The 27,786-nt window shown below is 46.6% G+C and overlaps 1 protein-coding gene across 2 annotated transcripts in view; it reads right to left on the reverse strand.

Moving 5' to 3' along the window:
* Positions 1-11,003: 11,003 nt before the first annotated feature.
* Positions 11,004-27,786, reverse strand: part of SINHCAF (SIN3-HDAC complex associated factor) — a 64,204-nt gene continuing 47,421 nt past the window's right edge. For both annotated transcript variants that reach the window (XM_038740128.1, XM_038740119.1), the window contains 4 exons: positions 22,534-22,633; positions 15,521-15,647; positions 13,999-14,149; positions 11,004-12,109 (listed from right to left, as the gene is read on the reverse strand). In XM_038740128.1, coding sequence (XP_038596056.1) covers positions 11,947-12,109; positions 13,999-14,149; positions 15,521-15,647; positions 22,534-22,633 — 541 coding nt within the window. In that variant the 3' untranslated portion in view covers positions 11,004-11,946. The remainder of the gene's footprint in view (positions 12,110-13,998; positions 14,150-15,520; positions 15,648-22,533; positions 22,634-27,786) is intronic.

Consider the following 27,786-nt stretch of genomic DNA (forward strand, 5'->3'; position numbering starts at 1 on the left):
ATCCAGTGCACGTGTGATTTCGGGGAAACAGCATGGTCTAGTGGATAGACCAACTTGTACTTCCCAAGCGCTTAGTACAGTGCTCTGCACACAGTAAACGCTCAATAAATACGATTGAATGAATGAATGAATGATAGAGCCCAGGCCTCGGAGTCTGGAGGACTTGGGTTCTAATCCCACTTTGCCACTTGTGTGATCTTCTCTGGGCCTCAGTTACCTCATCTGAACAATGGGGATGAAGACTGTGAGCCCCACGTGGGACAGGGACTGCGTCCAACCTGACTTGCTTGTATCTACCGCAGCCTTTAGTACAGTGCCCGATACAATAACAAAGAGCTTAACAAATACCATTACAAAAAAAATTATGTGCGCAGGATTTTATGATATACCATAAATTAGAACCCAGACCCCATGTCCACTACTGTTCATTATGAAAGGATTTTTCCTCCTTCCACAACTCTTTTGAATTTCAAGATTTGGAAAGGTTTGTTCAGGGCTGGACATAAGCTACCCACAAGTGAGCCATGGCATAAGCCATGACTCTCTGTGCCTCAGTTACCTCATCTGGGGATTAAGACTGTGAGCCCCAGGTGGGACAACCTGATTACCTTATATCTACTCCAGTGCTGAGAGCAGTGCTTGGCGCATAGTAAGCGTTTAACAAATATTATTATTATTATTATTATGACTCCTTTGTGGGATATCTTTTCCTCAATGCCCAGAAGTGCTCTAAAAGAAAGAAAGAAACAAATAAACAAACAAAAAGATTGTTTGCAATCTGTAACCACCCAGAGTTCAGCACTGCTGCTGGCATATTTTTTGGGTGCTTCATTCATTCTGTGTTCCGGCAGTAAAGAGGCACCCTTCCTTCACTTTCTACTCCTCACCCTCATTCACTCAATCATATTTATTGAGTGCTTACTGTGTGCAGAACACTGTACTAAGCGCTTGGGAAGTACAAGTCGGCAACATGTAGAGACGGTCCCTACACAACAATGGGCTCACAGTCTAGAAGGGGGAGATAGACAACAAAACAAAACATGTGGACAGGTGTCAAGTCATCAGAATAAATAGAAATAAAGCTATATGCACATCATTAACAAAATAAATAGAATAGTAAATATGTACAAGTAAAATGGAGTGATAAATCTGTACAAACATATATACAGGTGCTGTGGGGAGGGGAAGCAGGTAGGGACTCAACCCTCAAACCTCAAGCCTCAAGCCTTCAATCCCTTCGTTTACCTAATTCATTCATTCATTCAATCGTATTTATTGAGCGCTTACTGTGTGCAAACCACTGTACTAAGTGCTTGGGAAGTACAAGTTGGCAACATATAGATACGGTCCCTACCCAACAGTGGGCTTACAGTCTAGAAGGGGGAGACGGAGAACAAAACAAAACATATTAACTAAATAAAATGAATAGAATAAATATGTACAAATAAAATAAATAAATAAATAGAGTAATAAATACATACAAACATATATACATACATACAGGTGCTCTGGGGAGGGGAAGGAGGTAAGGTGGGGGGATGGAGGGGGGAAGAGGGGAAGAGGAAGGAGGGGGCTCAGTCTGGGAAGGCCTCCTGGAGGAGGTGATCTGCCTTGCTACTTTTTATGGTATTAGTTAAGCACTTCATTCATTCAATCGTATTTATTGAGCACTTACTGTGTGCACAACACTGTACTAAGCACTTGGGAAGTACAAGTCGGCAACATATGGAGACGGTCAATACCCAACAACGGGCTCACAGTCTAGAAGGGGTAGACAGACAACAAAACAAAACATATTAACAAAATAAAATAAATAGAATAGTAAATACGTCCAAGTAAAAGAAATAGAGTAATAAATCTGTACAAACATATATACAGGTGCTGTGGGGAGGGGAAGGAGGTAGGGCGGGGGGATGGGGAGGGGTAGAGGAAGGGGGGCCTCAGTCTGGGAAGGCCTCCTGGAGGAAGTGAGCTTACTATGATGTCAAGGACTGTTCCAAGCGCTGGGGTAGATAGAAGTTAATCAGGGTGGTTACAATCCCTGTCCCATGTGGGGCTCACAGTCAAGCAGGAGGGAGAAGGGGCATTGAATCTCCATTTTTTTGCAGTTGAGGAAACTGAGGCCCAGAAAAGTGAAGTGATTTGCCCAAGGTCATACAGCAGGCAAGTGGTAGAACCAGGACTAGAACTCAGGTCCTCTGACTCACAGGCCCGTGCTCTTTCCCCAAAGTCTCTTCCCCCTGTTCTCCAACCCCCCGGCTCTCAACACTCTCTGCTACTCTCCCATCCTTCCCAGCGGTATCCTCAGAGGAACTCTCCTCCCTCCTCTCAAGTGCTACTCCGGCCACCTGTGCTTCTGACCCCATTCCCTCTCATCTTATGAAATCTCTCGCTCCATCCCTTCTCCCCTCCTTAACTTCCATCTTCAACCGCTCACTCTCCACTGGTTCCTTCCCCTCTGCCTTCAAACATGCCCATGTCTCTCCCATCCTAAAAAAACCCTCTCTTGACCCCACCTCACCTTCTAGTTATCGTCCCATATCCCTCCTACCATTCCTTTCCAAACTCCTTGAACGAGTTGTCTACACGCGCTGCCTAGAATTCCTCAACAACAACTCTCTCCTCGACCCCCTACAGTCTGGCTTCCGTCCCCTTCATTCCACGGAAACTGCGCTCTCAAAGGTCACCAATGACCTCCTGCTTGCCAAATCCAACAGTTTATACTCTGTCCTAATCCTCCTCGACCTCTCAGCTGCCTTTGACACTGTGGACCACCCCCTTCTTCTCAACACGCTATCTGACCTTGGCTTCACAGACTCCGTCCTCTCCTGGTTCTCCTCTTATCTCTCCGGTCGTTCTTTCTCAGTCTCTTTTGCAGGCTCCTCCTCCCCCTCCCATCCTCTTACTGTGGGAATTCCCCAAGGTTCAGTGCTTGGTCCCCTTCTGTTCTCAATCTACACTCACTCCCTTGGTGACCTCATTCGCTCCCACGGCTTCAACTATCATCTCTACGCTGATGACACCCAGATCTCCATCTCTGCCCCTGCTCTCTCCCCCTCCCTCCAGGCTCGCATCTCCTCCTGCCTTCAGGACATCTCCATCTGGATGTCCGCCCGCCACCTAAAGCTCAACATTTCGAAGACTGAGCTCCTTGTCTTCCCTCCCAAACCTTGTCCTCTCCCTGACTTTCCCATCTCTGTTGACGGCACTACCATCCTTCCCGTCTCACAAGCCCGCAACCTTGGTGTCATCCTCGACTCCGCTCTCTCATTCACCCCTCACATCCAAGCCGTCACCAAAACCTGCCGGTCTCAGCTCCGCAACATTGCCAAGATCCGCCCTTTCCTCTCCATCCCAAACGCTACCCTGCTCATTCAAGCTCTCATCCTATCCCGTCTGGACTACTGCACCAGCCTTCTCTCTGATCTCCCATCCTCGTGTCTCTCTCCACTTCAATCCATACTTCATGCTGCTGCCCGGATTATCTTTGTCCAGAAACGCTCTGGACATATTACTCCCCTCCTCAAAAACCTCCAATGGCTACCGATCAATCTGCGCATCAGGCAGAAACTCCTCACCCTGGGCTTCAAGGCTGTCCATCACCTCGCCCCCTCCTACCTCACCTCCCTTCTCTCCTTCTACTGCCCAGCCCGCACCCTCCGCTCCTCCACCGCTAATCTCCTCACTGTACCTCGCTCTCGCCTGTTCCGCCATCGACCCCCGGCCCACGTCTTCCCCCGGGCCTGGAATGCCCTCCCTCTGCCCATCCGCCAAGCTAGCTGTCTTCCTCCCTTCAAGGCCCTGCTGAGAGCTCACCTCCTCCAGGAGGCCTTCCCAGACTGAGCCCCTTCTTTCCTCTCCCCCTCGTCCCCCTCTCCATCCCCCGTCTTACCTCCTTCCCTTCCCCACAGCACCTGTATATATGTATATATGGTTGTACATATTTATTACTCTATTTATTTGTTTATTTATTTATTTATTTATTTTACCTGTACATTTCTATCCTACTTATTTTATTTTGTTGGTATGTTTGGTTCTGTTCTCTGTCTCCCCGTTTTAGACTGTGAGCCCACTGTTGGGTAGGGACTGTCTCTATGTGATGCCAATTTGTACTTCCCAAGCGCTTAGTACAGTGCTCTGCACATAGTAAGCGCTCAATAAATACGATTGATTGATTGATTGATTGATTGATTTCCATTAGGCCACACTTTCTCAACAACCTAGCTCTCTTCCTCCCTTCAAAGCCCTACTGAGAGCTCACCTTCTCCAGGAGGCTTTCCCACACTGAGCCCCCTCCTTCCCATCCCCCCCGCCTTACCTCCTTCCCCTCCCCACAGCACCTGTACATATGTATATATGTTTGTACGGATTTATTACTCTATTTATTTTACTTGTACATATTTATTCTATTTATTTTATCTCGTTAATATGTTTGGTTGTCCGTCTCCCCCTTCTAGACTGTGAGCCCGCTGTTGGGTAGGGACCGTCTCTCTATGCTGCCAACTTGTACTTCCCAAGCACTTAGTACAGTGCTCTGCACACAGTAAGCGCTCAATAAATACAATTGAATGAATGAATGAATGAACCCCATTTCCAACCCCTTACTAATAAATGGCTTTTCCTCTCTCCTTTTTTTGGAAATTGTATTTGTTGAACGCTTACTATGTGCCAGGCACTGCACTAAGTGCTAGGATAGACACAAGGTTGGACGAGGTCCATATCCCACGTGGGGCTCACGGTCTTAATCCCCGTTTTACCGATGAGGTAACTGAGGCACAGAGAAGGGAAGTGACTTACCCAAGGTCACACAGCAGACAAGTGGCGGAGTTGGGAATAGAACCCATGACCTTCTGACTCTCAGGCCTGGGCTTTATCCATTTCAAACCCTTCAGACCAGTTCTCTCATCTGTAAAATGGGGATTGAGACTGTGACCCCCACGTGGGACAGGGACTGTGTCCAACCCCATCTGCTTGTATCCACCCCAGCGCTTATTACATTGCTTGGCACACACTTAAGCACTTAAATACCTTTATTATTATATTTATATATTCATATTACTATTTACATTAATATATTTATTTATTCATTCAATCGTATTTATTAAGCGCTTACTGTGTGCAGAGCACTGTACTAAGCGCTTGGGAAGTCCAAGTTGGCAACATAAAGAGACAGTCCCTACCCAACAGCGGGCTCACAGTCTAGAAGACTGTTATTTATATTATTCCTGCTGAGAGCTCACCTCCTCCAGGAGGCCTTCCCAGACTAAGCCTCCTTTTTTCTTCTCCTCCTCCCCATCCCCCCAATCCTACCCCCTTCCCCTCCCCACTGCACCTGTATATATGTTTGTACGGATTTATTACTCTATTTTACTTGTACATTTTTACTATTTATTTTGTTAATAATGTGCATCTAGCGTTACTTCTATTTATTCTGATGACACCTGTCCACATGCTCTGTTTTGTTGTCTGTCTCCCCCTACTAGACTGTGAGCCCGTTGTTGGGTAGGGACTGTCTCTATATGTTGCCAACTTGGACTCCCCAAGCGCTTAGTACAGTGCTCTGCACACAGTAAGCGCTCAAGAAATACGATTGAATGAATGAATATTATTGTTACTAACCAAAACCTGAAAACACCCCCTCCTCCAGGAAACTTCCCCTGAATTGGCCACATCAGATTGTACTGATCAATCAATGGTATTTATTGAGCACTTACTCTGTGCAGAGCACTGTACTAAGGGCTTGGGAGAGGACAATACAACAGAGTTGGTAGACATGATCCTTGCCCACAAGGATTGAGAAGCAGCGTGGCTTAGTGGAAAGAGCCCGGGCTTGGGAGTCGGAGGACGTTGATTTTAATCCCGGCTCTGACACTTGTCTGCTGTGTGAACTCGGGCAAGTCACTTAACTTCTCTGTGCCTCAGTTACCTCATCTGTAAAATGGGGATTGAGACTGTGAGCCCCAAGTGGGACAACCTGATTGCCCTGTATCCGCCCCCCGCCCCCAAGTGCTTAGAACAGTGCTTGGCGCATAGTAAGTGCTTAACAAATACCATAATAACAATAATAATGATATTACAATCTAGAGGGGGAGACAGACATTAAAATAAATTATGGATATATACGCAAGTACTCTCTCCCCCTCCTCCTCCTCCCCACCGCACCTGTATATATGTTTGTACATATGTATTGCATCTGGTCGACTACGCTCCCTCGGGGGCTGTGCGGGTTCTGTGCCGCCCACGGGACTTCACCTCCTCCAGGAGGCCTTCCCAGACTGAGCCCCTTCCTTCCTCTCCCCCTCGTCCCCCTCTCCATCCCCCCCATCTTACCTCCTTCCCTTCCCCACAGCACCTGTATATATGTATATATGTTTGTACATATTTATTACTCTATTTATTTTACTTGTACACATCTGTTCTGTTTATTTTATTTTGTTAGTATGTTTGGTTTTGTTCTCTGTCTCCCCCTTTTAGACTGTGAGCCCACTGTTGGGTAGGGACTGTCTCTATATGTTGCCAATTTGTACTTCCCAAGCGCTTAGTACAGTGCTCTGCACATAGTAAGCGCTCAATAAATACGATTGATGATGATGATGATGATATGTATTACTCTATTTATTTGTACATATTTATTCTATTTATTTTGTTAATATGTCTTGTTTTGTTGTCTGTCTCCCACTTCTAGACTGTGAGCCCGCTGTTGGGTAGGGACCATCTCTATATGTTGCCAACTTATACTTCCCAAGCACTTAGTACAGTGCTCTGCACACAGTAAGTGCTCAATACAATTGAATAAATGAAGTGCAAAGGTGATGCAGAAGGGAGAGGGAGGAGGGGAAATGAGGACTTGGTCACGGAAGGCCTCAATAGCAGAAATGTGGTTTTAATAAATCACATTATTTGAGGAGACCGGTGGTCTTTAAGATACGATAATAATAATGATGGCATTTGTTAAGTGCTTACTATGTGCAAAACACTGTTCTAAGCGCTGGGGAGGTTACAAGGTGATCAGGTTGGGAGTACAATACAACAATAAAGTGACAATCCCTGCCCACAACGAGCTTACAGTCTAGAGGGGGGATATCTATGTATTATATATTACACATTATTTATTTGTATTAATGTCTGTCTCCCTCTAGACTGTAAGCTTGTTGTGGGCAGGGCACGTCTTCCAACTCTGTCACAGTGTACTCTCCCCAACGCTTAGTGGAGTGCTCTGCGGAAGCAGCGTGCCCTAGTAAGAAGAGCCTGTGCCTGCAAGTCAGAGAATCAGGGTTCTAATCCCAGCTCTGCCAATTCCTTGCTGGACTTGGTTAAGTCACTTAACTTCTCTCATGCCTCAGTTTCCTCACCTGTAAAATGGGGATTCAATCCCTGTTCTCCCTCCTACTTAGAGTTTTCGTGTCTGTCTCCCCTCCTCTAGACTGTGAGCCCGTTGTGGGCAGGGACTGTCTCTATTTGTTGCTGAATTGCATTTTCCAATCAATCAATCAATCAATCAATCGTATTTATTGAGCGCTTACTATGTGCAGAGCACTGTATTAAGCGCTTGGGAAGTACAAATTGGCAACACATAGAGACAGTCCCTACCCAACAGTGGGCTCACAGTCTAAAACGGGGAGACAGAGAACAGAACCAAACATACCAACAAAATAAAATAAGTAGGATAGAAATGTACAAGTAAAATAAATAAATAAATAGAGTAATAAATATGTACAACCATATATACATATATACAGGTGCTGTGGGGAAGGGAAGGAGGTAAGACGGGGGGATGGAGAGGGGGGCGAGGGGGAGAGGAAAGAAGGGGCTCAGTCTGGGAAGGCCTCCTGGAGGAGGTGAGCTCTCAGCAGGGCCTTGAAGGGAGGAAGAGAGCTAGCTTGGCGGATGGGCAGAGGGAGGCCATTCCGGGCCTGGGGGAGGACGTGGGCCGGGGATCGATGGCGGGACAGGCGAGAACGCGGTACGGTGAGGAGATTAGCGGCGGAGGAGCGGAGGGTGCGGGCTGGGCTGTAGAAGGAGAGAAGGGAGGTGAGGGAGGAGGGGGCGAGGGGATGGACAGCCTTGAAGCCCAGGGTGAGGAGTTTCTGCCTGATGCGCAGATTGATCGGTAGCCATTGGAGGTTTTTGAGGAGGGGAGTAATATGCCCAGAGCGTTTCTGGACAAAGATAATCCGGGCAGCAGTATGAAGTATGGATTGAAGTGGAGAGAGACACAAGGATGGGAGATCAGAGGGAAGGCTGGTGCAGTAGTCCAGACGGGATAGGATGAGAGCTTGAATGAGCAGGGTAGCGGTTTGGATGGAGAGGAAAGGGCGGAGCACTTAGTACAGTGCTCTGCACACAGTAAGCACTCAATAAATATGACTCACTGAATGACTGAATCAATCAATCGTATTTATGAGAGGCCAGGTCAGTTGTGTTAATAGTGGGACTGTTTGTGTCACCCCCGGAGACCCTAACCCTTCCAAGACTCTGTCACTGCTCTGAGCCCCCTTAATACCATTCCCTTCTGCAAATGCTCCTGTGAAATTCACTCATTCATTCAATCGCATTTATTGAGCACTTACTGTATGCCGAGCACTGTACTAAGCGTTTATGACACAGTGAAGCAAAAACACCAGAGGAAAATGTGTCTATTTTTCTAAATAAGACTAAAATTTATTCAATTGTCTAAGAAAAGTTTTGATTACAAGTGTATGAACAGTATAAAAAAGTACAAAACAGATCTGTAGATTTCTAATACATTAATACAAAGTGCATAACTACATACAGTACACAACCTACAGGCAAAGGAAGAGTTGGGGGGGAGGGAGGGGGGAGAAGTCTGCGGTTGAGGTCCAACAATAAATAAATAAATACAGAAGTAGAGATGATCCGTAGTATATAGTATATTCTACCACCAATACTGCAGCCATAAACGTACAAAAACCACGGTGACATTTAAACAGTAACTCAGGAGAAGATGCGTAGGGGATGATGAAACGGAAGTTCTGGCATGCAATTTAAAGATCACGGCTTTGTCAAGGCTGACAATTCTTTAACGCTCCGTTTTCACTGTGCAGGACGCGCGTGGGGAAGTTTTGAGATTGGTGCGTTCTCCTCAGCAAGATGATGGCAGGCTCCCAATTCAACCCAACTGTTGGATACCCGTGCAACCGGTCAACCTATGTACTGTTCTATTACAGAGCAGTGCGGTCTTCCGGACTGCGAGCAGGCCTGGGGGGGTCGGAGGACCTGGGTTCTAATCCCAGTTCCACTGCCTGCTCGCTGATCCTGGGCAAGTCGCTTCGCTTCTCGGCGCCTCAGTTTCCTCCTCCGCCAAATGGGGGTGAAATACCCACTTCGACCATGAGCCCCACTTGGGGCGGGAACTGTGTCCAACCGGATTATCTTCATCATCATCATCATCAATCGTATTTATTGAGTGCTTACTATGTGCAGAGCACTGTACTAAGCGCTTGGGAAGTACAAATTGGCAACATATAGAGACAGTCCCTACCCAACAGTGGGCTCACAGTCTAAAATCTTGTATCGACCCGAGCGCTTGACAGAGTGTTTGATGCAGAAGCAGCGCCAGCCAAGTACCATGACTATTATTGAAGCAGCGTGGCTCAGTGGAAAGAACACGGGCTTGGGAGTCAGAGGTCATGGGTTCTAATCCCAGCTCCGCCACATGTCTGCTGTGTGACCTTAGGCAAGTCACTTATCTGAGTCTCAGTTACCTCATCTGTAAAATGGGGATTAAGACTGTGGGCCCCACTTGGGACAACCTGATCACCTTGTAGCCCTCCAGTGCTTAGAACAGTGCTTTGAACATAGTAATCGCTTAACAAATGCCATCATTATTATTATTATTAGTAGTAGTAGTACTTAATAATAATAATAATAATAATAATAATGGCATTTTATTAAGTGCTTACTATGTGCAAAGCACTGTTCTAAGCACTGGGGAGGTTACAAGGTGATCAGGTTGTCCCCCGGGGGGTTCACAGTCTTAATCCCCATTTTACAGATGAGGTCACTGAGGCACAGAGAAGTTGCCCAAAGTCACATAGCTGACAGTTGGTGGAGCCGGGATTTGAACCCCTGACCTCTGACTCCAAAGCCCAGGCTCTCTCCACTGAGCCATGCTGCTTCTCATACTGTCTCCACTTCTCCAAATCCAGCCTTAAAATGATTAATTCCTCCCCATCTTCGGTTTGAATAGACCCTCCCTCAATCCCAAACATTTAGAAAATAATAATAATTGTGTGTATTTGTATTTACCGTGTGCCAGGCACTGTACTAAGCGCTGGGGCGGATACAAACCAATCGGGTTGGACACAGTCCCGGTCCCACGTGGGGCTCACAGTCTCAATCCCCATTTTACAGAAGAGGTAACTGAGGCCCAGAGAAGTGAAGGGACATGCCCAAGGTCCCACAGCAGACAAGTGGCGGGGCCGGCATTAGAACCCGTGACCTTTGACTCCCAGGGACATGCCCTATCCACTATGTCAGGCCGCTTCTCTAAGAAGAGTTGTGAACTTGTCCCAAAAACAACTTGGTCCTAATTTAATTGGTAGAGAATTTTCTTAAAACATATTTAAAACCGTATAGCTACGCGTGTAGCATTTATTTGATCTCAAAGTCTCCACGTTCAAAACTCATGTGAAAAAAAACCAACACACCTCACTCGTATCCCAACCTCTTTTCCTTCCTTGTGAAATCTGACATCAAACGTACAAGTAAAACACAACGAATAAATTCATAGCAGTGGGACTGTGCTACCCATCCCAAGGGTCAAAACAAGTCAAATGCCCGCACTGCAGGTGACACCAACAAAGATCAACTCGAGAAATCCAGAGATAAGATGGAATCATATGCGTCCTTAAGGTCATCAATTAACGGGATTCATAAAACAGTCACCGCCGTACAGGCAACGGTCACAAAGTAAACAGAAAAGCTCCTTGTGGGCAGAGAATGTATCTGTTTATCATTATATTGGACTCTCCCAAGCGCTCAGTACAGTGCTCTGCACACAGTCAACGCTCAATAAATATGACTGAATGAACAAATTATTTACATCCATGTAAAGCCCACAGGAAAATGTGCCTAAGAAACGTTAAAACGTTTTTGTTTTGCTCCCTGCACATTTGCAGTTTGCTTCCCTAAGAGGGTTTGCTATTTCTTTTACAGCCCATCAGTAGATACACTATGTTCCCTACCTTGGCAGAAGGTGAAGGAAGGACAGGAGGCTCAAGTCTTTTCTTAAAGACCTCCGAGCAAGATCTGGGGTTTCAATTTAACAGCTTCCTCTTACCCCTCTCTTCGATCTGAGGAAGAACATGAGAAAACACAACTTTCGGGTGGTGTTACCCCCGTCCTTAATTCCACTGACTCCTCACTGGATAATTGCAACTTTTTCCCCTGTGATGCTCGGCAGGCTAAAACACTTGATCTTGCTTCGAAATGTCAGTAGTACGGGTTCGGGCCCTCAGAATCTTTGCAAGACTGGCGTGTTTCACAATTCATTTTAAATATCCGCACGGGGAAATTTCTCTCACTGAGCTCCGATCGACTCTCTGTTGCCAGGGGGGAAAAGAATTGCTACTGGCCAAACGAAACAATACGCAACAACCACCGCTTCTCAATACAGGAAGACTAAACTACCTATCGTACAACAAATCCACCCCCACCCCCAATAATCCCAAGGTTGACTCATTAGGAGATCGAATCGAAAAAGACTGTAAAAAAAAAGACTTAAAGAGCACTTTACAGCAGCATACAGCTTCCCTATGAAATACTTAGCATCTTAAATAGTATGTACAATCCTTTTTCGTAAGACAAGACGCTGGCTTGGGAGTTTGTAGAACCGTAGAAAAAAACCCAAACAATTATAGAGACGGTCTTTTGGCAGATTAGCAGATTCTCTCGGAGTTGCCTTTCCAGAGTTTCAAAGGACCATCACCACTCCTCTTGAGGGGCGATGGGCAGGGCCTTTGGTGATTCCTCCTCTGGTTTCTCAGCCGCTGCCTTCTTATTGCTGCAGCAAGGTTTAAAAAGGTGTGTGTCTATGAGGACTTCCCCAAAGCGCCCTTTATAGATAATCCCACAGCACACTTTTTGTCTGGAAGGAAAAACAAAAGCAAAATCAGACCGGAATACACACGGGATGCACGAAAAAGCAATCTGTCGCCAACTATCAATGGCATTTCCACGATCTCATCCCGATTTTTTTTTTTTACGGTACTTCATTCATTCAATCGTATTTATTGAGCGGTTACTGTGTGCAGAGCACTGTACTAAGCGCTTGGGTAGTACAAGTTGGCAACATATAGAGATGGTCCCCATCCAACAACAGGCTCACAGTCTAGAAGGGGGAGACGGACAACAAAACAAAGCATGTGGACAGGTGTCAAGTCTTCAGAACAAATAGAATTAAAGCTAAATGCACTTTATTAACAAAATAAATACAATAGTAAATATGTACAAGTAAAATAGAGTAATAAATCTGTACAAACATATATACAGATGCTGTGGGGAGGGGAAGAAGGTAGTGGGGGGGATGGCACGTAGTAAACGCTTAACAGATAACATAATAATAATTATTGTCATAATTATTATTAGACTGTGAGCTCCATGTGAGAGCTGGTGATCTTCCATCCCCTCCAGCGCTTGGCATGTAGTAAAGGTTTAATAAATAAGATGATAATTAATACTATCATTATTATTATTAGACTGTGAGCTCCATGTGAGAGCTGATGACCTTCTTTCCCCCCGACCCCCAGCGCTTAATACACTGTTTGGCATGTAGTAAAGGCTTAACAAATAACCCAATGATCATTATTATCATTACTATTATTAGATACGGGAGCTGATTTCCCTCAGTGCTTAGTACAGTGCTCGGCACATGGTAAGCGCTTAACCAACAGCTCGGTTATGATCAATCAATCAGCGGTATTTATTGAGAGCTTACTAGCTAAGTATTCAATAGTAATCATGATAGCATTTGTAAAGCGCTTACTATGTTTCAAACACTGTTCTAAGCGTGGGGCAGGATACAAGCAGATCAGGTTGGACACAGTCCTTGTCCCAACGTGGGCTCACAGTTAATGCACATTTTCCAGATGAGGTAACAGGCACAAAGAAGTGAAGTGACTTCCCCAAGGCCATATAGCAGACAAGGGGCAGAGCTGGGATTAGAACCCAGGTCCTCTGCTTCCCAGGCCCGTGATCTATCCACTAATCAACACTGCTTCTCCTCAAAATTATTCCCCAATGTGCTTCAGCCATCTCCCAAGAAAATGCTAATACCCCTGCTAAAAATTAAACTGGGATGTAGTCAGGAGAAACCAGCTTCAAAAAAGATTTATTAATTACAGTATTTGTTCAGCACTATGTAACAGGCACTGTTCTAAGCACTGAGGTAGACTGTACTTCCAAGCATTTAGTACAGTGCTCTGCCCACAGTAAGCGCTCAATAAATATGTGACAACAAATGAATGCAAGTAAATCAGGTTGGACATAGTCCCTTGTCCCTCGTGGGGCTCATGCCAAAAATGATTATGGTATTTTTGTTCAGCATTTACTATGTATTAAGCACTGTACTGAACGCTGGGATAGATCCAAGATAATCCGGATGTTAAGGCACTGTGCCAGGCACTGTACTAAGCGCTGGGGTGGATACAAGCGAATCGGGTTGGACACAGTCTCTGTCCCACACGCGGCTCACAGTCTAAAGTGGAGGCCATTACAGAATCAGCTGCCTTGGCTGTGACTTTCCCACTTAGCCTACCGACGCTTGAAGAAAATAAGGGCTGGATAAAGAAAGTTTTCAAGTATTCTTTAGTCAGGATGAACTCCCAACTCCCACCCGCACTATTATCCAGTTGCACAAATGCCGGGGCATCACCACCTGCTTCCTAAAAGCCATTTAACTGCTGAGGAAATGGGTGGCAGAGGCCTATCGCTATGACAGTTGGCAACTTGAGGAACCCACTGCCGGTTGGTTTGTACCTTTTCCAGTAGGTGAGATCCAAGAAAGAGAAGACCGGTGTTCTGCTGGCACCCGACGCCATCTCTGTGTCAGACCCATCGTCCGACTGGTTACTGTAGCACGGGGACTGAGCCGGAGAGGCACTTGAGGTGGTGCTGTGAGCATCCGAATCTGAGAGAAGGAGGGAAAATGCGTCGCACGTTTTATAAATAATAGTAACCGTGGCAGGGCAGCGTGGCTCAGTGGAAAGAGCCTGGGCTTGGGAGTCAGAGGTTGCGGGTTCTAATCCCCGCTCTGCCACCTGTCAGCTGTGTGACTCTGGGCCTCACTTCCCTCATCTGTAAAATGGGGATGAAGACTGTGAGCTCCACATGGGACAACCTGATCACCTCATATCTCCCCCAGCGCTCCGAACAGTGCTTGGCACATAGTAAGCATTTAACAAATACCAACATTATTATTACGGGTGACACGCTTATCACGTGCCAAACACTGTACTAAGTGCTGGGGTAGATACGGGAAGCAGCCTGGCAGGTAGAGCACGGACCTCAGAGTCAGGTCACAGGGTATCTAATCCCGGCTCCGCCCCTTGTCCGCTGAGTGATCTTGGGCAAGTCACTTCTGTAAAATGGGGATTGAGGCAGGGAGTCCCATGTGGGCCATGGACTGTGTCCAACCTCATTAGCTTTTATCTACCCCAGTGCTTAGAACTGTGCCTGGCACCATAGTAAGCACTTAACAGATGTCATTAAAACGAAACAAAATGAAAAAAAAAAATATCCACAAAGCTCTGGGACAGGGTACTCAGCCAGATGGGCATAATTTATAATTTCTATATGTATGCACAAGGGCACACACACACTCAGAAAAAAAAATTCCAACAATAGGGAGGATAGGCACCTACAATTTAGGGGCTAGCACCAGCTAATTACTGAAGTCTCCAAGTTGCCAGAACCCAGGACATGCTGCCAAATCAATTTTAAAGATGACAGTGCCAATGTTGGAAACTGGCTCCTCCTGTCCCTCCTCCAAAAATCAAGTGTGGCGTTAAGAAAAATCAAGGCCACAATGTGCCAACTGGTATAAACCCATGAAAAACTGTTTAGGATAGCAAAATACACGGGGAGAAGATAATGAGTGAAACAAACATTATTATTATTAATATTATTATTATTATTATTAAGGCCTATTGGCCTTTCAAAAAAGTAAAGAATTAAAGTCATTTGTATGGGGGGTTTGTAATAATAAAAAGTTCATGGCAACAAAAATGATCTCCCCAACACAGCTTCTCTCCCACCATGAAGCCTGATGGCACGAAGCCATCGAAACAGCTTGGCCTGGTGGACAGAGTTTGGGCATCGGAGCCAGAAGGACCTGGGTTCTAATCCCGGCTCCACCACATCTCCTATATGAACTTGGGCAAGTCACTTCACTTCTCTGGGCCTCAGTTCCCTCATCTGCAAAATGGGGATGAAGACTGTGAGCCCCGCGTGGGACAGAGACTGTGTCCATCCAACCCATCTGGCTTGCGGGCCAACTTACTGTGGCGTTTGAATTCTTTTTGCAGTTTGCTGATCTGGTTGCTTTTTATTCTGCTTCCAGAGAGAGTTTTCACTTTCTTTGGTTTCAGTGTCGTCTTCAGACTAGGCCCTGCCCGGGCATCCACCACCTGGAAGAGAACAATAAATATTTAATCACTTCTAAGAAGGCCAGTCCACTCTTGCTTCATTCATTCATTCATTCATTCAATCGTATTTATTGAGCGCTTACTGTGTGTAGAGCACTGTACTAAGCGCTTGGGAAGTACAAGTTGGCAACATATAGAGATGGTCCCTACCCAACAGTGGGCTTCAGCATGGTATAGTGGAAAGAACCCGGGCTTGGGAGTCAGAGGTCGTGGGTTCTAATCCCAGCTTGGCCACTCGTCTGCTGTGTGACCTTGGGCAAGTCACTTAACTTCTCTGAGCCTCAGTGACCTCATCTGTAAAATGGGGCTTAAGACTGTGAACCCCCCATAGGACAACCTGATTACCTTGTATCTACCCTAGCGCTTAGAACAGTGCTTGGCACATGGTAAGCACTTAACAAATGCCATCACTATATTATTATTATTCTGGCTCAGCCAACTGCTGGCTGGGTGATCGCAGGCAAGTCACTTCAACTTCTCCGTGCCCCAGTTCCCTCAACTGGAAAATGGGGATGAAACACCTGCTCTCCCACCTAATTAGATCGTGAGCCCCACGTGGTACAGGGACTGAGTCTAACCTAATTAACCTGAACCTACCCCAGATCTTAGAACAGAGGGTGTCACATAGTAAGCGCTCAAAAAACCATTCACTATCCAATGGCTTCTTTCCTACCGCTTTCAAACATGCCCATGTCTCCCCTATCCTAAAAAAACCTTCCCTTGACCACATGGCTCCCTTTAGTGATCGCCCCAGCTTCCTCTCCAAACTCCTTAAGCAAGTTGTCTACAACCTCTTATTTCTTTCTTTGTACAGAAACACTATGGGCATGCTACTCCCCTCCTCAAAAATCTCCAGTGGCTACCAGTCAACCTACGCATCAAGCAAAAACTCCTCACTCTTGGCTTCAAGGCTCTCCATCACCTCGCCCCCTCATTCATTCATATTTATTGAGCACTTACTGTGTGCAGAGCACTGTACTAAGCGCTTAGGAAGTACAAGGTGGCCACATATAGAGACAGTCCCTACCTCACCTACCCTCCTACCTCCCCTCCCTTCTCGCCTTCTCCAGCCCAGCCTGCACCCTCTGCTCCTCTTCTGCTGCTAACCTCCTCACTGGGCCTCGTTCTCGCCCATCCCGCCGTCGACCCCCGGCCCACGTCCTTCCCCTGGCCCGGAATGCCCTCCGTCTGTACATCCACCAAGCTCGCTCTCTTCCTCCCTTCAAAGCCCTACTGAGAGCTCACCTCCTCCAGCAGGCCTTCCCAGACTGAGCCCCCCTTTTCCTTTCCTCCTCTCCAACCCCCCGGCTCTACCTCCTTCCCCTCCCCACAGCACCTGCATATATGTTTGTACAGATTTATTACTTTATTGATTTTACTTGTACAAATTTACTATTCTATTTATTTTGTTAATGATGTGCATCCACGGGGAAGCCGCGTGGCTCAGTGGAAGGAGCACGGGCTTTGGAGTCAGAGGTTGTAGGTTCAAATCCCAGCTCTGCCAACTGTCAGCTATGTGACTTTGGGCAAGTCACTTCTCTGGGCCTCAGTTCCCTCATCTGTAAAATGGGGATGGAGACTGTGAGCCCCACATGGGACAATCTGATTACCTTGTATCTACTCTAGCGCTTAGAACACTGCTTGGCACATAGCAAGCGCTTAACAAATACCAACATTATCATTATTATTATCTAGCTTTATTTCTATTTATTCTGATGACTTGACACCTGTCCACATGTTTTGTTTTGATGTCTGTCTCCCCCTGCTAGACTGTGAGCCCGTTATTGGGTAGGGACTGTCTCTATATGTTGCCAACTTGAACTTCCCAAGGGCTTAGTACAGTGCTCTGCACACAGTAAGCACTCAATAAGTACAACTGAATGAATGAATGAATCTCTCTGGCAGTTCATTCTCAGTCTCTTTCGTGGACTCCTCCTCCCCCTCCCACCCCCAGCTGTGGGGGGTCCCTCAAGGGTCAGTTCTGTGTCCCCTTCTATTCTCCATCTACACCCAGTCCCTTGGAGAACTCATTCCTTCCCTTGGCTTCAACTACCACCTCTATGTGGATGATCCCCAAATCTACATCTCCAGCCCTGATCTCACTCCCTCGCTCCAGGCTCACATCTCCTCCTGCCTTCAGAACATCTCTACCTGGATGTCCCCCCGTCACCTCAAGCTTAACATGTCCAAAATAGAACTCCTTTACCTTCCCACCCAAACCCTGTCCTCCCCGTGACTTTCCCATCACTGTAGACAGCACCACTATCCTTCTTGTTTCACAACATGTCCAAGACTGAGCTCCTTATCTTCCCTCCCAAACCCTGTCCTCTCCCTGACTTTCCTGTCACTGTAGACGGCACTACCATCCTTCCCGTCTCAAGCCCGCAACCTTGATGTCATCCTCGACTCCGCTCTCTCGTTCACCCCACACATCCAATCCGTCACCAAAACCTGCTGGTCTCACCTCCGCAACATCGCCAAGATCCGCCCTTTCCTCTCCATCAAAACCGCTACCTTGCTGGTTCAATCTCTCATCCTATCCCGAGTGGATTACTGCATCGGCCTCCTCTCTGATCTCCCATCCTACTGTCTCTCCACGCTTCAGTCTATACTTCACTCTGCTGCCCGGATTATCTTTCTACAGAAACGCTCTGGGTATGTCACGCCCCTCTTCAAAAATCTCCAGTGGTTGCCGGTCAACCTACGAATCAAGCAAAAACTCCTCACTCAGCTTCAAGGCTCTCCATCCCCTCTCCTCTCTCCCCTCCCTTCTCTCCTTCTCCAGCCCAGCCCGCACCCTCCGCTCCTCTGCCGCCGCTAACCTCCTCACTGGGCCTCATTCTCACCCGTCCCGCCGTCGACCTCTGGCCCACGTCCGTCCCCTGGCCTGGAATGCCCTCTTTCCTCACATCCGCCAAGCTAGCTCTCTTCCTCCCTTCAAAGCCCTCCTGAGAGCTCACTTCCTTCAGGAGGCCTTCCCAGACTGAGCCCCCCTTTTTCCTCTCCTCCTCCCCTCTCCATCACACTCCCCACCCTACAGCACTTGTATTTATTTGTACATATTTACTACTCTATTTTATTAATGATGTGCATATAGCTACAATTCTATTTATTCTGATGGTTTTGACACCTGTCTACAAGTTTTGTTGTCTATCTCCCCCTTCTAGACTGTGAGCCCGTTGTTGGGTAGGGACCGTCTCTATATGCTGCTGACTTGTACTTCCCAAGCGCTTAGTACAGTGCTCTGCACACAGTAAGCGCTCAATAAATACAATGAACGAATAAATGAACAAGACTAGCTGCTGACTTGTACTTCCCAAGCGCTTAGTACAGTGCTCTGCATATCAGTAAGCGCTCAATAAACACAACAATGAATGAATAAATGAACAAGCCTGTAACCTGGGCATTATGCTTCACTCCTCTCTGTCATTCAACACACATATTCAATCTGTCACCAAATCTTTTCGGTCCCACCTTCACAACACTGCTAAAGTCCACCCTTTTCTCTCCATCCAAACTGCTACCATGTCAATACAATCCCTCATCCTATCCCACCTGGATTACCCCCTCGGCCGCCATGCGGACCTCTCTGCCTGCTGCCTCTCTCCACTCCAGTCCATACTTCATTCTGCCGCCTGGATCATTTTTCTTCCAAAACATTCAGGACCCGTCATCCCCCTCCTCAAAAACCTCCAGTGATGGCCTATCCACCTCCATATCCAACAAAAACTCCTCACCATTGGCTTTAAGGCTGTCCATCCCCTCGCCCCCTTCTACCTGTATATATGTATATATGGTTGTACATATTTATTACTCTATCTATCTATTTATTTATTTATTTTACTTGTACATTTCTATCCTATTTATTTTATTTTGTTGGTATGTTTGGTTCTGTTCTCTGTCTCCCCCTTTTAGACTGTGAGCCCACTGTTGGGTAGGGACTGTCTCTATGTGTTGCCAATTTGTACTTCCCAAGCGCTTAGTACAGTGCTCTGCACATAGTAAGCGCTCAATAAATACGATTGATTGATTGCTTGATTGATTCTACCTCTCCTTGCTTCTCTCTTTCTCCAGCCCAGCCCGCACCCTCCGCTCCTCTGCCTCTGCTAACCTTCTCACTGAGCCTCAGTCTCACCTGTCTCACCACCGACCCCGGCTCACATCCTGCCTCTCGCCTGGAATGCCCTCCCTCCTCTAATCCTACAGAAAATTACCTCCCCACCTTCAAAACCTTACTGAAGGCCCATCTCCTCCAAGAGGCCTTCCCAGACTAAGCCCCACTTTTCCTCATCTCCCACTCCCCTCTGCGTTGCCTCTGACTTGCTCCCTTTGCTCTTCCCCCCTCCCAGCTCCACAGCTCTTAAGTCCACATCTGCAAATTTATTTCTTTGTGTTGATGTCTGTCTCCCCCTCTCTAGACTGTAAGCTCATTAAGGGCAGGGAATGTCACTGCTTATTGTTGTACTACCCCAAGTGCTTAGTACAGTGCTCTGCACACAGTAAGTGCTCGATAAATACGACTGAATGAATGAAAGACCATAAAAAACAAAATAAAAAAAAAGCAACTGTCAAACTGCCAGCCACAGAGAAGCAGCGTGTCCTAGTGGATAGAGCACGGGCCCGGGAGTGAGAGGACCTGGGTTCTAATCCCGGCCCTGCCACTTTTCTGCTGTGTGACCTTGCGCAAGTCCCTTCACTTCTTTGTGCCTCCGTTCCCTCATCTGTAACATCTGTAAAATGGGGGGATTAAGACTGTGAACCCCATGTGGGACAGGGATGGTATCCAACCTGATGACCTTCTATGTACCCCAGCACTTAGGCTTCTCCTGATTCCAGGCTTTTTTAAAAAAAAAAATCAATTCCCTTTTTCCACTCCCAGGCAGGAAGTTTTGCTTGGGAAAATGGTGATATATATATTTTTTTCCTACTCTCTTCACCAAAGCTTTTTTCTTCTTTTCTTGGGCGGTACTGAATTTTATCAGTCATCAGAAAGTAGGGAGGGGGAAGTTAGCCAAGAATGAAATAAAGAGAGTGGGTCGCAGGAGTTCAGTAAGCGCTTCAGTAATAGTATTAGTATGCAGTAGTAGTAGTAGTAATATCCACTGGGGCCACATTGAAGGGGACAGAGACTTGGGGGAACTGCAGACGTGTTGCAGAAATAAGGAAGGAGATAAAAATTGTACTTTCGAAGCACTTACAATATAGCAATAACAGACACATTCTCCCCCATTGCCCCGTCTCCTTCCTTCAGCTCTACCCCCCTCCCCACAGCACTTGTGTATATATGTACATATTGATTATTCTACTGATTTTATTAATACTATGTATATATCTATAATTCTATTTATTTCTATTGATGCATTAATGCCTGTCTACTTATTTTGTTCTGTTGTCTGTCTCCCCTTCTAGACTGTGAGCCCGTTGTTGGGTAGGGACCGTCTCTATATGTTGCCGAACTGTACTTTCCAAGCGCTTAGTCCAGTGCTCTGCACACAGTAAGTGCTCAATAAATACGATTGAATGAATGAATGAATATTACAGTGCTCTGCACACAGTAAGAGTTCAGTGAATACGGTTGAATGAATGAATGAATGAATATTACAGTACTCGGCACACAGTAAGAGTTCAATGAATATGACTGAATGAACGAACAAGTGTTTGGCACATAAGCGCTTAACAAACACCACAATGATTATTTATGATGATGAAATATCCACTACATTGTTCAACGTCACCCCCAGAACGGCCAAAAGAACCCATTCCTTGGCTCTGTTCACCACCTGAACACCAATAACGACTACACCAAGCTCTCTAAGATGCTGAGCAAACACCACACCGTTTAGTACAGCACAGTTAGCGCTCAATAAATATGACTGAATGAATGAACCGTGGGCCCAGCCCCACCAAGATGGCCTGATGTGACCATCAAGACTTTAACAAGCCAGCCCAAGGTTGAAAGCAGGGAGACACCTTTTATGAAAAGGTTTGCTTGTTGCCCTGCTCTGAGGGTTTTTAAATTAAGAGGAAATTTGAAATTCTAAGTCAGCAGCCATTCGGGACCTCTTAAATCTCTTCAATGCCATTGTGGCAACAGATAGAGGTCTGACCATTGCATAAAAGCAAAAAGCAGACCCTTGCCTCCCTCTCCCTTACTTAATATGCTGATAAAAGTGAGGGTTTTTTGCTTTCTAAAATGATATTTTTTAAGCGTTTACTACGTACCTCTCTACTAAGAGCTGGAGAAGATACAGGGAAGCAGCGTGGCTCAGTGGAAAGAGCAAGGGATTGGGAGGTCATGGGTTCTAATCCCGGCTCCACCAATTGTCAGCTGTGTGACTTTGGGCAAGTCACTTCACTTCTCTGTGCCTCAGTTACCTCATCTGTAAAATGGGGATTAAGTCCATGAGCCCCCTGGGGGACAACCTGATCACCTATAACCTCCCCAGCGCTTAGAACAGTGCTTGGCACATAGTAAGCACTTAATAAATGCCATCATTATTATCATTATTATACAAGCTAATCAGGCCTGACACAGTCCATGTCCCACAGGGGGCTCACGGTATTCATCCCCATTTTACAGATGAGGGAACCGAAGCCCGGAGAGGTGAAATGACTTGCCCAAAGCCACATAATAGACAAGTGGCGGAGCCAGAATTAGAACCCTGGTCCTTCCGACTCCCGGGTCCACGCTCTAACCACTGGGCCACGCTGCTTCTCGGGTTGGGGAGAATGGAGCGTTTGGCAAAAAACCAAAATGAATATTCTCGATGAAGTTTTAGAAGCGACCTTCCTGCTGAGGAGAAAAAAGGAAGCACCGCTCTTCGCAAGGCATAAAAAGTACAATAGGGAGAAGGAGCCGGTCACTAACATGATTCCAGTTTTTTTTTGATCCCGCTGGCAGCTTTTTCCATCTTTTCACCAGAAGCACACATGCGTTACAGATGTCTCCTGCTCGAGTCTCATGCAACCTGACAAGAGAAAAATCCTCATTAAGCTTCCTTTAACCCAAAGAATTCATGCACAAACACATTTCTTACAGAACAAGCCCCATCCCTTGACAATGCAACTTTCAAACTCTCCTGCCCCATCAGATTCTGCCCTTTAGGATTGGGTGGATTTTATTTCAAGAACGGAATTGATTTTTCTTTATTTAAAATCCGACGAACCCCTTGACCTAATCACATCTTCTGGCAACAATTTAGCAGATGTAATAGGAAATTGAAATTTTAAAACTACAAGGCAAAAAAATACCTTTCAAGGACGATCAGGCAAAAAAAAAAAATCTGTCACTACAATTGGTCAATATACCCCAAATAAATCAATGAGATGAGCTCTACTTAAAACTGTATTTTTTAATGCTATCTGTTGAGCGCTTACTATGTCCCAGGTGCTGTACTAAAGCGCAGGGATAGATATAAGCTAATCAGGTTGGAAACAGTCCTGTTCCACATGGGGCTCTCTTGTCTTCATCCCCATTTTACAGATGAGGTAACAGAGGCCCAGAGAAGTAACTTGCCCATGGTCATACAGCAGACAAGTGGCAGAGGTGGAATTAAAACCCAAGTCCTTCAGACTACCAGGCCCGCTATCCACTAAGCCACTCTCCCATGGAGAAGGCAGTAATGTCCACTTCAGGACAGAAACACAAATTGTGTCGTGGTCAACAAGGTTTCAAAGCCCGGACTATAGACCAACAAATGACAAACAGGAAGACAGATATAAAGACAGGTTGTGGGTGAAAGACACAGAATGGTGAAAAACGACCCAGTAGGTGTGAAAATGAAAATCAATCAATCGTATTTTGAGCGCTTACTGTGTGTAGAGCACTGTACTAAGCGCTTGGGAAGTACAAGTTGGCAACATATAGAGACAGTCCCTACCCAACAGTGGGAAAATAATCTCCAGGGTGAGGGGCTTCTTTCTAGCCTTGTCCAGAAGGGCTCCGTCGCCGTGCACAGCGTGATTTGTTTCAATGAACTGAAGAAGTCCGAGGCGATGCTTCAGCCCAACAGCAAATCCCCAAAAGAAATGCAAAAATCACTTTCGGCCTGGGCCAAAAAAACACTTTAACAAGGAATGAAATTGTGCCTAAGAGGCAGCCACTAGTCTGGCTTAGGAACCAGAAAGGGCTCTTGTGGTCTGTTTGGCATTCTACTGTCCTCTCCCAAGCGCTTTGTACAGTGCTCTGCGCACAGCAGGCGCCCAGTAAATACGACCGACTGAAGGAAGGAAGGAGTGTTTCAAGCTGGAGGGTTCTACCTCACAGGGCGGTTTGAGAATCGCAAGTTCCCACAACTGACGGGACCACGGCTGATTCTCACCTGTGCGCTCTTCCCCGGTGCTTACTATAGCATTTTGCATACAGTCAGCGATTAATAAATACTATTACCACTACCACAGTCTTTTAGACTGTGAGCCCACTGTTGGGTAGGGACTGTCTCTATATGTTGCCAACTTGTACTTCCCAAGCGCTTACTACAGTGCTCTGCACACAGTAAGTGCTCAATAAATACGATTGATTGATTGACTGATTAAAAGCAGTGTGATCTAGCAGAAAGAGCAAGAGCCTGGGAGCCAGAGGACTGGGGTTCTGCCACCTGCTTGCTTTGTAACCCTGGACAAGTCACTTCACTTCTCTGGGCCTCAGTTAACTCATCTGGAAAATGGGGAATAGGACTGAGCCCTATATGGGACAGGGATTGGGTCCAATCTAATTACCTTGTAGTGCTTCGTACAGTGCCTGGCACATAGTAAAGCCCTTCACAAATATTTTGAAAAACAAAACAAAAAAGCCACAGTGCTAATGAGCCATGTAGAACTGCTGGGATTTAATTGGGGGCAGAACACAGAGAAGGAGGCAGAGTTTTGTTGGATTTTTTTATGGTATTTGTTAAGCACTTACTATGTGTGCTAGACACTGTACTAAGCATTAGGGTAGACACAGGCTAATAGCGTTGGACACAGCCCCTGTCCCACATGGGGCTCACTGTCTTAATCCCCATTTTACAGATGAGGGAACTGAGGCCCAGAGAAGTGAAGTGACTTACCCAAGATCACACAGCTGACAAAGGATGGAGCCGGAATTAGAACCCAGGTCCTTCAGACTCCCAGGTCTTATCCACTATGCCAAAAGCTCACCTCCTCCAGGAGGCCTTCCCAGACTGAGCCCCCCTTTTCCTCAGCTCCTCCTTCCCTCCCCATCATCCCTACTCCCTCTGCTCTACCCCCTCCCCGCCCAACAGCACTTGTGTATATATGTACATACTTATTATTCTATTTACTTTATTAATGATGTGTATATATTTATAATTCTATTTATTTACACTGATGCAATTGATGCCTGTCCACTTATTTTGTTTTGTTGTCTGTCTCCCCGCTTCTAGACTGTGAGCCTACTGGGTAGGGATTGTCTGTCTCTGTTGCCGAACTGTACTTTCCAAGCGCTTAGTACAGTGCTCTGAACACAACGTACTCAAATACGATTGAATCAATGAATGAATGAAAGTCAATGACATCTGACCTTTAATGGTGGTAAAAAAAGGGATTTAAGGGCTGAAACACCTCATCAAACCCAGTTTTACGTGGTTTTTCTTCTACTGCCACCAGGCAACTGATTATAGAAAGCGGGGGGAATCAAATTCAATGTCCTTGTGCTATGGTATTGGTAGAAACTCTCACCCTATATAATGATGGCATTTATTAGTACTTACTATGTGCAAAGCACTGTTCTAAGCGCTGGGGAGGTTACAAGGTGATCAGGCTGTTCCACGGGGGGCTCACAGTGTTAATCCCCATTTTACAGATGAGGGAACTGAGGCACAGAGAAGTGAAGTGGCTTCCCCAAGGTCACACAGCTGACAAATGGCGGAGCTGGGAGTAGAACCCATGACCTCTGACTCCCAAGCCATGCTCTTTCCACTGAGCCACGCTGTGTACTTTCCAAGCACTTAGTCCAGTGCCCTGCACACAGTAAGGGCTCAATAATTGTGATTTGAATAATAATAATAATGATGGCATTTGTTAAGCTCTTATTATGTGTGAAGCACTGCTCTAAACTCTGTGGAGGACACAAGGTGATCAGGTTGTCCCACGTGGGGCTCACAGTCTTAATCCCCATTTTACGGGTGAGGGAACTGAGACCCAGAGAAGTTAAGTGACTTGCCCAAAGTCACACAGCTGACAAGTGGCGGAGCCGGGATTTGAACACATGCAAGCCCCCCGATCAGACTGAGCCCCCTCCTTCCTCTCCCCCTCCTCCCCATCCCCCCCGCCTTACCTCCTTCCCCTCCCCACAGCACCTGTATCTATGTATATATGTTTGTACGTATTTATTATTCTATTTATTTATTTATTTATTTATTTATTTAATTTGCACATATTTATTCTATTTATTTTATTTTGTTAATATGTTTTGTTTTGTTGTCTGCCTCCCCCTTCTAGACTGTGAGCCCGCTGTTGGGTAGGGACCGTCTCTATATGTTGCCAACTTGTACTTCCCAAGCGCTTAGTACAGTGCTCTGCACACAGTAAGTGCTCAATAAATACAATTGAATGAATGAATGACTCCACAGCCCGGGCTCTTCCCAATGAGTCACGCTACATGAGAAGCAATGTGACCTAGTGGGAAGAGCCCAGGCCCGGGAGTCAGAAGGACCTGGGTTCTAATACCGGCTCGGCCACTTGTCTGCTGTGTGACCTGGGGCACGTCACTTCACTTCTCTAGGCCTCAGGTTACCTCGTCTGTAAATTGGGGATCCAACCTCTGTTCTCCCTCCTACTTAGACTGTGAGCCCCATGTCGGACCTGATTATCCCCCTCCCATCCTCTTACTGTGGGGGTTCCCCAAGGTTCAGTGCTTGGTCCCCTTCTGTTCTCAATCTACACTCACTCCCTTGGTGACCTCATTCGCTCCCACGGCTTCAACTATCATCTCTACGCTGATGACACCCAGATCTCCATCTCTGCCCCTGCTCTCTCCCCCTCCCTCCAGGCTCGCATCTCCTCCTGCCTTCAGGACATCTCCATCTGGATGTCCGCCCGCCACCTAAAGCTCAACATGTCGAAGACTGAGCTCCTTGTCTTCCCTCCCAAACCTTGTCCTCTCCCTGACTTTCCCATCTCTGTTGACGGCACTACCATCCTTCCCGTCGCACAAGCCTGCAACCTTGGTGTCATCCTCGACTCCGCTCTCTCCTTCACCCCTCACATCCAAGCCGTCACCAAAACCTGCCGGTCTCAGCTCCGCAACACTGCCAAGATCCGCCCTTTCCTCTCCATCCATACCGCTACCCTGCTCGTTCAAGCTCTCATCCTATCCCGTCTGGACTACTGCATCAGCCTTCTCTCTGATCTCCCATCCTCGTGTCTCTCCCCACTTCAATCCATACTTCATGCTGCTGCCCGGATTGTCTTTGTCCAGAAACGCTCTGGGAACATTACTCCCCTTCTCAAAAGTCTCCAGTGGCTACCAATCAATCTGCGCATCAGGCAGAAACTCCTCACCCTGGGCTTCCAGGCTGTCCATCCCCTCGCCCCCTCCTACCTCCCCTCTCTCCTTCTCCAGCCCAGCCCGCACCCTCCGCTCCTCTGCCGCTAATCTCCTCACCGGGCCTCACTCTCGCCTGTCCCGCCATCGACCCCCAGCCCACGTCATCCCCTGAGCCTGGAATGCCCTCCCTCTGCCCATCTGCCAAACTAGCTCTCTTCCTCCCTTCAAGGCCCTACTGAGAGCTCACCTCCTCCAGGAGGCCTTCCCAGACTGAGCCCCTTCCTTCCTCTCCCCCTCGTCCCCCTCTCCATGCCCCCCATCTTACCTCCTTCCCTTCCCCACAGCACCTGTATATATGTATATATGTTTGTACATATTTATTACTCTATTTATTTTACTTGTACATATCTATTCTATTTATTTTATTTTGTTAGTATGCTTGGTTTTGTTCTCTGTCTCCCCCTTTTAGACTGTGAGCCCACTGTTGGGTAGGGACTGTCTCTATATGCAGCCAACGTGTACTTCCCAAGCGCTTAGTACAGTGCTCTGCACACAGTAAGCGCTCAATAAATACGACTGACTGATTGATTGATTGATAGACCTACCCATGAGAAACTCATCTAAATCTCACCT

The sequence above is a fragment of the Tachyglossus aculeatus genome, chromosome 2, assembly GCF_015852505.1.
Source record: "Tachyglossus aculeatus isolate mTacAcu1 chromosome 2, mTacAcu1.pri, whole genome shotgun sequence".
Taxonomy (NCBI): Eukaryota; Metazoa; Chordata; class Mammalia; order Monotremata; family Tachyglossidae; genus Tachyglossus; species Tachyglossus aculeatus.